An 11,464-nucleotide genomic window follows, 5' to 3' on the forward strand; every position below is an offset into this window, starting at 1 on the left:
ACTTGAGACCAGCCTGAGCAACACAGCGAGACCCTGTTTCTACAAAAAATGTTTTAAATTAGCCTGGGATGGTGTCACGCGCCTGTAGTCCCCGCTACTTGGGAGGCTGACGGGGGACGATCGCTTAGGCCCAGGAGTTTGAGGCTGCAGTGAGTTGTGATCAGGCCACTGCACTCCAGCCTGGGCAACAGAGCAAGATCCTATCTCTCTCTATAAATGAATGAATGAATAAATAAATAAAAATTACAGCACACTTTTTTAAAAAAATAGAAATCAACAAGCTGATTGTAAAGTTTATGCTGACATACAAAGGTAAGGGGGAGGAGCAGACAGTCTGAGCAGTGCCCGTGGCAGCACTGGCTGGGCTGGGTGGACATTGTGCCCTGGGGCCGTAAAGGGCAGGGACAGCTCATGGCCACTGCCTGAGTGTCCACACTGCACAATGAGCCGGGGGAGCTCCATGGAACACTTGCTCCCCAAGAGGTCCACAAGGCCGAGCATCCCCCCAAGATCTGAGAAACATCCCAGAGGCACTTTCACACAGACACCAGGAGCTCCTGCTGGCCCAGAGATGCCCCTGCGAGGGGAGGGTGGCAACAGGGCAGGGTGCAAATCCCAGGAGAGCCTTATGGAGGCCCTGGCTGGGAGGGCAGCGTAGGCAGGAGTCCTCCTGCGACAGGCACCTCCAGTGAGGCAGAGAGTGGCAGAAAGCTGGGGAATACCCGCAGCCTCACAGAGCCCACCAAGGACAGGAAAGGGACCGGGGCCAGCAGTGCAACCCTTAGTCCAGGGATGTCCTGTGCTCTCACTGTCAGAGTCAGGGTAGAGTAATGATAACAACTGTTATCATCAGTCATCCTTAGTTAGTTGTTACAATAAAGACAGCAAATAAAGCCCCCATTTCGTGTCTCATTTCCTTGCCCATCCTCAGCCACCATGCGGGGAGGGTCCTGATCTGTCACCTTGGCTCACATGGCTGGGGGAACAAGCAGTTTACTGAGTGGAGGGGGCAGGGATGACCGCACCTGAGCCCTCCAGCAATACATGATGCCTGTCCTGTGATCCAAGCACCCAGCAAGGCCTATGCCAGTGAACCCATGACCCACACCTAGCCCCGGCCTGCTTCGGCAATGAGCCAAAGCTGGAAACTCTAGCTCCGCACTGAGGAAGCCAGCCCCTCTCTCCATAGTCACAAGTGGAATACAGATGTGATGCCTAGAACCACAACACCCATTTTGTCACCATGAGAGAACCTGGCCTGAGGGCAAATATGATGTTCCAGCACAACCAAGAGAAACCATGTGAACTAAAGCCTTGATCAAATTGCACCTGAAGCCCTATGGCCACTGACATTTCATTTACAAAAGCCCATATATCCCCAAGAAGCCAGCTCTGCATGTTTTCTGTTGCCTGCAACTGAAAGGTGACACAAGTGCTACATAAATCAGGACATCCCTTTCTTAGCACCCCTCTGCACAGCCTCACAGCTGCCCTGCTCAGCAGCCCCCTCATCTCCAGCCAGTGGGCACTGTTGCTACAGGTAGGCAGGTATGACTGATGAGCCCTGTGGGACCCACATGGTGGGTGTGTCACCCAAGGCACGTTTGCACTGGTGGCCCTGCCTCAATCTGCCAGGGGTCCTGCATCAACCTGAACACAGAGACTTCCCCTCACTTGTCGGTATTTGTTTTAAGATGCCATGTGGAGGCACCTCAGTGTACTGGGTATCTGGCACCCTCCCACGTGCCCCTTGTGAGCACCCTGTGCTACAGATGAGGACACAAGGCTCTGGGTAATCCAGGAACAGCAGGTGGGAGCTGGGAAGCTGGAGTGGGCAGGGGCAGGGCCACCCCATGCCCCAGGCTCCCGAGCCTCCCACCTCAGCTCAGAGACAACACATTGCCCTTCCAGGCAGCAGCCTGCTGTCCTTCCCAGACCCAGTGGTTGGGCAGCACCTTCCTTCTCTGCCCTGTGCCCAGTGCCTGCAGCCCCCCAGTCCCCTTGCAGAGGGCTGAGCAGCAGTGACCGGGCTGCCCTTGATTCCTGGTTCCTGCCCGTCCCCCTGTGGGTGCACTGCCCATCCTGGCCCAGCACTGCCCCTGAGAATCACACGCTGGCGACACCCAAACAGAGCTGCAGGTGCAGAGGGCCTGAGGGCCACCCCACGGTAGGTGCAGTGGCCAAGGTGGGCAAGCTGGCAAGGCCTAGAGTGACACAAAGGAGCCACAGGCAAGACATGGAAGCAAGGGGCAGAGAACAGAGTATCACCCAGCCTGAGGCAGTGGGGTGCAGCAGGAGTGGGCCTGAGGGTGGGTGGCGGCCACCTCAGGCAGAGTCTGGGTTCGACTTCACCATGAGGAAGGCTGCTGGAGGCTCCTGGGCAGGAGTGATGCCATCAGACCCATGTTTTTCAGATCAATTTGGTCTCTGCATAGAGAATCCACCATCGGCGGCGAGACCAAAGGTGGGAAGGCCGGGAGGAGATACTGCAGGGATCCAGGGACAGGACCAGCAGCCTGGACCAGGTGGCTGCAGAGAAGGGGGTGAGAAGTGATCAGAAACAGGACATCTCGAGAGGAGAGTGGACTGACCAGTCAATGACCAGCGAGAGTTGGGGGTTGGGTGCCTGCCTGGAGGTCCCTCCCTCCACCCAGGTCTGTGAGAATGGAGGCCTCAGGCTGAGGGGGAGCCCCCAGGGTGCAGCGGTCAGTGCCCTGTGGACAGATCAGCCATCCAGATGAGGAGAGGATGGGGCCCCCTGGGGAGTCTGAGGCACCACCACAAAGGGACTCCAGGCTGTGGGACATGCAAGACCACCAAGGGAGGGGAGGTCAGAGGAGAAAGGAGGCTGGGCAAGGAGGAGGGGCCAGCCCAGGAGACTGCCAGGAGCAGGCAGAGCGAAGGCAAAAGCTTGCAGAGCACAGCTGCACAGCCAGGGGAAAGTTCTAGAAGGAGGGAGTCAACTCAGGGATACAAAGACAAATAACCGGATTAACACATGGGCAAAGGCTCTGAATAAACATTTCTTCCAAGAAGATATACAAATGGTCCCCAAGCACATGAAGAGGTGCTCGAGGTAATTAGCTGTTGGGGAAATGCAAATCAGACCACCACGAGCTGGCACTTCACACCCCCGGACAGCTAGAGTGAAAAGGACAGACAAGTGTGGCAAGGAGGCGGAGACATCAGAGCCCTCCCACAGCCTGGCACAGGCAGTTCCGCACGAAGTTCCAAGTGACAAGTGGCTCCATGAGGCCACCCCACCGGAAGTCCCAGCTCCACGGAGAGGACAAGTGACAGTGCCAACAGACCTCAGCATCGGCGCCGTCTCAGGGCTGATCACGTGTGTGAAGAAGCCTCCAGGTGGCCCAGCCCCAGCTATCAAGTCCCCCAGGCTGACAGCGGTCCCCACTGCAGCCCAGACGGCATGGAGGCAACACTGCACACCGTACCAGCCAAGCCCCTGACCGGCCAACTCCACGGGCCTCTCAGCCTCACTGTCCCCAAGGTCCTGAGTCAGGCCGGCCCTGGGTGGCTTCTTCCCCAGATGCAGAGCTGAACTCCATGTCCAAACCGCCAGTGTCTCCCACGCTTGGGATGACGTGTGGACACCACCCCCACACCCTGGAGCAGCAGTCCTCTTCCCAGCTCTGCTCTCACTCTGCGGCCCCAGGAAAACCCCTCTCCTCCGGGCCTCGGTTTCCCCACAAGTAAAATGAGGGACCTGGGTTTGGTCAGTCTCCGGGCCCTAGAGGCAGCTCTGGAAGTGAGCCGTGGGCCTTCCCACAATCAGCTCAGCGGGTGATCGGGGCGATTTCACAGCAGCCTGCGAACAGCGCAGGACTGGAGAAGCAGCTGCAGCGCGCTTTCCCCCACCCTCCCCCTCCGGAGCGGAACCCCAGGGTCTGTGCGTGCAAGCATGCTCAGTCACGGGCGCTCACGGGCTCTGTGGTCCTGCCCCGTGGCAGCCCTCTCTGCCCGGGTGCTTCTGCAGCGCAGGGCTGTTAGGACTAAGCCCCTCAAAGAGCCGCGGAGCCCGGGGCCTGGATTACCTCGATCCAGGCCTCCTGATCTCTCCTGTGTGGATTCCGACATGCAAATCCCAGAGAGAAGGGAAGTGCTGCTCACGCAGAGCCAGCAGTCTGCCCCCCCGTCCCGCTGCTGCACCCTGGCAGGTGGGCCGGGCAGACCCTCATGCCACCTCTACCTGTACGCCCCGCTCAGGGCCACCCCGACCTATCCCCAGCACAGCAGATCAGAGAATGTGGCCCATTGGAACAAGTCCAAAAACCCCAGGGAGGACAGGTCCTCTCTGTCACACACCAGGAGGGGTACGTTGGTCCCCCACGCTTCTCTCCAGACTGAGACGGTCTCCAGCTGGAAGGAAATAGAGCCCAGCCAACTTCACAAACAATCGTCCAAGCTGTGCCAACCAGGACAGGTGAGGGGTCAGGGTTGGGGTCAGGGTCGGGGGAGGAGGGGAAGAGGACGGGAGGGAATGCCAATGGGGATTGTCCTCCCACCCACCGTCCTGCAGGACCAGGCCACACAGCATCCAATGGCGTGGGGAAGAGAAGAGTGCTGAGAAGACAGGCAGAGACCCAGCCGACCCTGTGGGTCACTGAGTAGGCGCCACCCCCGCCAGCGCCTGGCCTCCGCGACCAGATTCCTCACAGCACACACCTAGAGCCCCTCAACCATGGAGGGAGGGGGAACTGCTTCCCGGTCCCCAGTGGAGACACCAAACCATACCCCTCCACCCACACCCACTGCCCACCTTCCTGAGTCCAGAGCTGGCGTCTGGGCCCCACAGGACATCCTGCAGATCAGTGTACTCAGCCACACAGCCTGTCAGAGCACTGGTTCCTCCTCACCTCCCCGGGACCCCAGCAAGCCAGCCGGACCTCCAGGTGCTGCCTATGGCCACCGCACCCCTCCACTCCAGTCAAGTGGGTCAGCTCAGTGGTGGCTCCCTGGGAACCCGCTGACCCCAGGCCCTGTGCCTGAGCAAGGCCAGAGCCCACAGACCCATTCACAGACAGGAGCTCTGAGAAGCAGAGCAGGGAGAACGTGGTGCAGTGCCCAGCCCACCCAGGTGGGGCAGCATCCAAACCCGGCCATAGGCTCCGAAGCCTCCATGTGGCCTCGGCTGCCAGGGGGCCTTTCACCTGCCCCAGGCTACAGTCCAGCCCTTCTCTGCCCAGGGGTGCCCGGCCCTGGCCAGCCCTGCAGTGGGCTCCTGGCTCTTCCTGAGCCCTGCAACACCATCACTTCTCCTTGAAGGCCCCCAACCATTTGGCTTCACAGCACACACTCTCTTGGTCCTCTTCCCACCTGCCTGGTGGCTTCTTCTCAGCCTCCCCCACTGGCCCATCCCTACTCCTACCATGACATAAGACCCTGGCCCTGATCCCAGTAGTGAGGCCAGGGTGGGCCTTGCCTGCAGCCCCTAACCATAGCTTGGACCCCGGTCCCCAGGCTCTTGAGTCCTCCCTGCTCTCAGCGGGTGGCAGCAGCCAGGCAGTGTGCTTTCCCTTCGAAGCTCCCTCTGGCCCCCACACTTGGGACCCTGGCTTCAGGGCCACCCAGGCACCTGAGTGGACTCCTCCCCATCAGGCAGCATTAGGAACGAAGTGCTGAGCACTGACAGGCAGTGAGGCAGGAACAGGCAAGAGTGGAGGGGGAGGGAGAGCAGAAGGGCCCGGGTGGGGGCCGGCCAGTGAGGGCCGAGCTTGACTAGAAGATCTGAGAATGTGTGTGGGGGGGTGTGGAAGACGATGCTGGAGGGAACTCCAGCGAGCCTGCCCACCCACTTCGGTATTAGCCCTTTGGGGTGCCCTGAAGCGCCACTCTGAGCTCTGATGCTGCTGTTTCCATAGCAACGGAGAATCCCACCAGGAGAGATAGGTGGCAGGAGGGTTCCCCACCAGGTCAGAAACACACTGGAAAGGGACCACCAAGGCCTGGGCCAACAGAGACCTCAGTCTGCACAGGAAGCGGTGCCTCCCCCACCACTCGGTCCTGTGGGGGTCTGACTGTCACTGGGGACTTGAGGGTGTTGTCAGAGGCAGCCAAGTGTGGCCCAGGAGAGGCCTCAGCCCTGCACATGAACCCCCACACCCACTCGGAGGAGCTGGGCCACCCCAACCATCAGAACTGGGGCAGACAGACCTGGAGCCCTGCGAGCCCAGCAAGGGGCACCCCTCCACCACCCTGGGAGGAGCCCCTGCCTCCCATGAACTCAGGCTGATCTAGAGCAAGGGTAGACCAGGCTGTGGTTCTGGCCCAACTCCAGCCAGCTCCATCGCTGATGCACTCTGGGCCCCTGGTCAACCTACCGGCCACTTGGAGCCGGAGCCTCCTCACCTGTGGACACAGGGCCGCAACGCCTGCCCCAGGCACAGCTCCAATGCTGAGGATGGTGCACAGGGGCCCTGCCCACTCGGAGCCACTGGGGTTACTGTTCCTTCTTTCAGCTGCTACTCCCTAAGGGCTGACGCTGGGCCTCTATGAGCCCAAAGCACACAGAACCTACTGCCACCAAGCCTCGTCCATGGGATCATCAACTCGGCCACCCCCCTCCACCCTGGGGCCCGTGATGGAGAGGTCGGGGGCAAGGTCCAGAGGGCTAACAGACACCACTGAATCACACCTGCCTCACATAAGATGAGAAAAACAGGCTCAGCCTCATGAGGCTTTTGTGAAGCAGAATTTATTCAATTTGGAGGACAATCCTCTCCCCTGAGGTCAGCCCCCTCCAGCTCCTGCAGGACGGAACTGTCCTTTCCTTTATAAAATGATGGCCATAATTGACCGTAGTGTTCTTTTTTCTTTTTTTTCTTTTTCCTAAGCCCTTACTTGGCCAAATAAGAAGCTGGTGACTCTGTCAATGTGTAGAAAATATAGAGTTGGCAACCCCACATTAGTCTAAAAAGTTATTTTTAAAATGTTAACAGTCCATGATATGCATACCTCAAATGGAGTTATGGAAGGTTCTGGAAGGCCGTGACAAGCAGGCTGGGCCTGCAGCCTGGGCAGGAGCCAGTCACTTCAGGAGGGGCAGGAAAGCACTAAGGTAATAGGAGGGGACGGGGAGTGAGCTGCTGGGGGGGACACCGGCCTCAGACCAGGCTGTGGTCAGCATGGGATCCCCCATCCTCTCTGAAGCCCACGATAGGTGACGTTCTTCAGCTAACCAGGCCATGTAGCCCAGGACACAGGTGAGGGCCAGGATCCAGAACTGCCCACCCACCTGACCCCAGGGACCCAGCCTGGGAAACAGGCAGCGACACAAAGATTTAAACACAACGACGCCCCCAGAACTCTGCTCATAACACAGAAAGCGGAGAGAGCCGGCCCGGAGTCCTGCTTACACAGATTACGTGTGTTCAACGGCATCCTCCGCGCCGCTGAAGAGCATGTTTTCAAAAAGCATCTAATGAGGGCACGCGCACCACGCAACCCAAGTGCAACGAGCAGGGTCCGGAGTGCCAGTTGCTGCGATCTAACCGTGAAACGAGCGGGGATTGGAGAGCAGGCTGGCTGGGAACACCAGCACGTTAGCAGTGGTTCCTCGGGCATCCTGTGTGTCCAAATTGTCTATGATGAGCATATGTTACTCTCACATCAGAAAACAATAAAATGTTTTGAAAAAAACTAAAAAGAAAAATTAGGAACAGAATTGCACGTAACATCTGCAAAGGGTGCTCTGCACGTGGAGCCCAGGGCCCTCTCAGCAGGGTGTCCGTGAGTTCTGAGTGAAGCTGCGGGGAGGAGGCAGAGAGCCCGGTGCCCTCACCGCAGCCCCGGCCCTCACAGCCTTCCCCTCGTCAGCTCTGGCCCTTTCAGGGCATGAGGCTGGGTGGCCACCAGCTCAGCCCAGGAGGGTACAGGGCAGGTGGCAGAGGGTAGACTCAAGGACCAGACATCTCTAGGACCCCAGGGCTGGTTGGGGCCCTTGGGGCCAAAGGCATCCCATGTCACTGCAGAGCAGGACACGGGCCAGGCCGGGCACAGAGAGGTTGGGGCAGTGAGTGTGGCGGGGTCTGGCTGGAAGGGCGAAGGCCTGCCTGCGTCCTTCAGAGTCCAGAGTCCCGACAATTCCAACCAACACACCAGGCTCAAGGCGTCATTTCCCCATAGAGGCTCCCTTCTCCCCAGCTCAGCCAGGCTCGGCTCAGCAGACAGCACCTGAGGCACCTTTCCTTCTCCTTCGGGGCCCACAGATCACCCTAGGCCCGCCTGTCGGGGGCAGGCCTCTGGAAAGCCCGCAGACCCCATGAAGGCTCAGCTCCTGGGGGGCAGAATCGGAACCTGAACACCCCACTCCAGCGCAGCCTGCAGTTTTGCAAATGGCACGTCTGTGTCATGGCATGTCCACAAGTGTGCGCACAAGTGCAAGGGCCCCTCATCGAGGCTGGGGTGTGGTGGAGAACCGCTTGGGGAGTGCTGGTGACGCAAAATGTGTGCGAGCAGGTGTATACACCACCACCTGAGCACATGCATGCCTGTGTCTCTGGGGCGTCCGCAGGCACACCTGGGCTTCTACGTGGGGGCGGGATGCACCTGTGTGCCCTGAGGAGAGGTGACCCGTGGGGCTGTGTGGATAGATCCAGTGTGCAAGTGTTCACAGGACCCCCTCGCACCCATGTGGCACCACACACAGGCACGGAGATGCGGCAGCCCACACACTCACAAGCTGTCCCGAAGCTCCTGCGTGTCACTTGGTGTTCCCAGGGACCGGAGGCTCCGCTCCAAGGAGGTCACTGCCGGAGAGAAGAGGGACAGGTGTGAGGAGCTGAAGGAGCCTCCTTGCTGCTGCAGCAGCTCTACACAGCAGCCTGCCACAGCACAGGCAGGCTGGGGCCGGGGCCAGGGCCAGGGCAGACCACCTAAGTGGCCTAGAGGCCTGGGCCTGGTGGGGACCTCCCTGCCCCCAGCAGAAGGCTACTCCAGCCAGGACCCACCCCCCAGACAGCCTGGGACAGGTCCGCAGGCTTGTGCCTTCCCCTTTGTTCCCCTCTCCCCTATCCGCCCTGCTCTGCTGGGTACCTGGGTATGGCTCTTGTCCCCTGACCCCTAGCCTTAGTGACCTCTAGTCTGCCAGCCCTGTCAGCCTGAGGGAACCTGGGACAGGCTCCTTTGTCAATAGGGCCTCATCTGGATCACACAGAGGGTGCATGCTGAGCCAGGGAGAAGGGGGCAGGGAGGAGCTGAGGGCTCCTGCTGTGTAGCTGGGCAGCAGGCAGGGGGTTGGGGGTGCAGAAGCCGCAGCCTGGGTCCCTGCCCAGGTCCTAGCTCCCTCCTATCCCCAAAAACCTGGGACTGGACCACAGGATGGCCCAGGGAAGGAAAAAGCCACACACCAGCACTGCCACCCCCAATGTCACCTCAGCGGCCCAGGGCACCCAGGGGGCAGGGGCGAGCCTGGGCCAGGTGCAGACTCACCGCTGGAGTTGATTCGGAAGACATTGGCCGAAGTCTCCTGGAATAGCTCCTGGAGGTCCCGAGGATCGACCTGGGTGGCTGGAAAATGAGGGAGACGGGAGAACACACATTGACAGTGCTGCCTGCGGCCCGGCTACACTGCTGCTCTGCGCAGGCCCCAGAGGTAGGGACCCTGAGCCCCTCCCTTTGCCTCCCAGGCTCACTCCCTTGGGGGTCAGGCAGCAGGTTAGGGACAGACCCGCACCTGCCCTCGCAGCACACACAGCTGGAAGAGAGAAGAAAGCAGTGAGAACAGCTGAGCACCGAGTGCCCCAGCACTTCCGCTCCTGGGCACACATACCAGGAGAAGCCAGAAGGAATGTCCACACAAAACTGCACACGGGTACTCAGACAGCATTCGCCAGGAGAGCCCAAACGTGCCAGCAACTGAGGAAGTAATAACACGAAGTGGTCCAGCTGCACAGGGGCATATCGCGCAACAGAAAGGAACGAAATACTGAGTCACGCTGCAACGTGGATGAACCCTGAACACACTACGCCAAGTGAAAGAAGCCAGTCGCTAACGGCCACAAATCGTGTGATTCCATTTATATAAAATGTCGAGAACAGATAAACCTAGAGAGAGGGTAGCGGTTGCCAGGTAGATTAGCGGTAGGAACGGGGAGTGATACTTGAGGATCAGTAAGATGGTAAATTTCATGTTATGTGAATTTTATCTTAATTTTTAAAAACCACACAGAACGTTGTGGGGACAGCAAGTCCTGGCGAGGACACAGTGCAGGGGAGACACGAGGAGAGTGGACAGGCACACTCAGGATCCCTGCAGGCAACGGAGCTCAATATACACAACACGGCACATCTCGAGCATCACGCCTGGCACCAGCGCGAACGGGACAAGGTGTCAGACTAGACAAGAGCAAGCCGTGCTGGGAACCTCAGGGAGAGGGCCCTGTGCTGTGCCTGGATGGGGCTGTGGGCCGCAGCTGCACACGAAGTTGTCAACGCACTAGGAATGACATGCTTAGGAACTGGGCACTTCCTCAGAGTACTGGACGTACTCTCAAATGCATGGCCGGTGCGGGACACGTGTGCGGCCAGACAAGTGACCAAAACAGGGAATGAAGTTTCAGGGCAGAGTCTAGCCGGTGGACACATGGGTGGTCATTGTGCAATTCTTTCCATTTTTTCTGTGTATTTGACATTTTCCATAATAAAATGTAAGAATAAAAGAACACAGTGTGAGGTCTGCAAAGGGGGTGAGGGGACTGGGAGATGCTAGGGGTGCCAGGGGGACCCTCCAAATACTAATCCTGTCTGAGTTGGCTGAGGTGGCCCAGCATGGAGGGACCCACCTGGGCTGGGCACTGGCTTCTCACAATGACAAGGGCCTCCAAGCCCAGCTCTGCTCAGTACCCCTGCGCTGGCAAGCCAGTGACAGGGCCCACGCCGACTCCTGTGAGTAGGCAGGCCCGTCCCACTGATCCTCTGGGCTCCTCTGGGCTCACAGGCAAGCCCCAGCCCCCTAAGCACTTTCTATCCAGCTGCCTCTTCCCCCCCCGCCCCCAGGCCTCTGGGTCCGGCTGCTGCGCTCACGGCAAGGCCTGGGGAAGGGAGGGGACCCTGGGCTGTCCAGGAGGGAGGCCAGCTCAGCTCAACGCCTCTGGCCTGGGTAACAGCATCCTGTGGCCTGGCATTCACTGCCCCCAGCAGCTCTGGGGTGCCAAGATGAGGTCACTAAGGCCTAGGCCTAGGATGGTCTCAGCCAGGGCAGCAGTCATAGCAGTGAAGACAACAAGGGTTAGGATGGGACACGCTACACCTGTGGTGTGAGGGCTGCAGACCGAGCCCCCAGGCACTAGCAGGATTCTACCCATCTACAGAGGAGGAAGCTGAGGCTCAGAGGGCAGAGGACCTGCCCAAGGTCACATGACCTGCCCACGGTCACACCACCAGTAAGTGGTGGGTTCTGAGCTCTGAGCTCTGGAAGAAATGCATCAACTGTCCAGTCCTATGGGGC

The 11,464-nt window shown here is 59.3% G+C and overlaps 1 protein-coding gene across 1 annotated transcript in view; it reads right to left on the reverse strand.

Moving 5' to 3' along the window:
• Positions 1-11,464, reverse strand: part of TSNARE1 (t-SNARE domain containing 1) — a 121,394-nt gene that overhangs the window by 86,475 nt on the left and 23,455 nt on the right. Inside the window, exons 4-5 of the mRNA XM_012648003.1 lie at positions 9,448-9,525; positions 8,696-8,765 (exon numbers count right to left, since the gene is read on the reverse strand). Of these exons, the coding sequence (XP_012503457.1) occupies positions 8,696-8,765; positions 9,448-9,525 (148 nt within the window). The remainder of the gene's footprint in view (positions 1-8,695; positions 8,766-9,447; positions 9,526-11,464) is intronic.

Source organism: Propithecus coquereli, unplaced genomic scaffold (genome assembly GCF_000956105.1).
Source record: "Propithecus coquereli isolate 6110/MARCELLA unplaced genomic scaffold, Pcoq_1.0 Scaffold28, whole genome shotgun sequence".
NCBI lineage: Eukaryota > Metazoa > Chordata > Mammalia > Primates > Indriidae > Propithecus > Propithecus coquereli.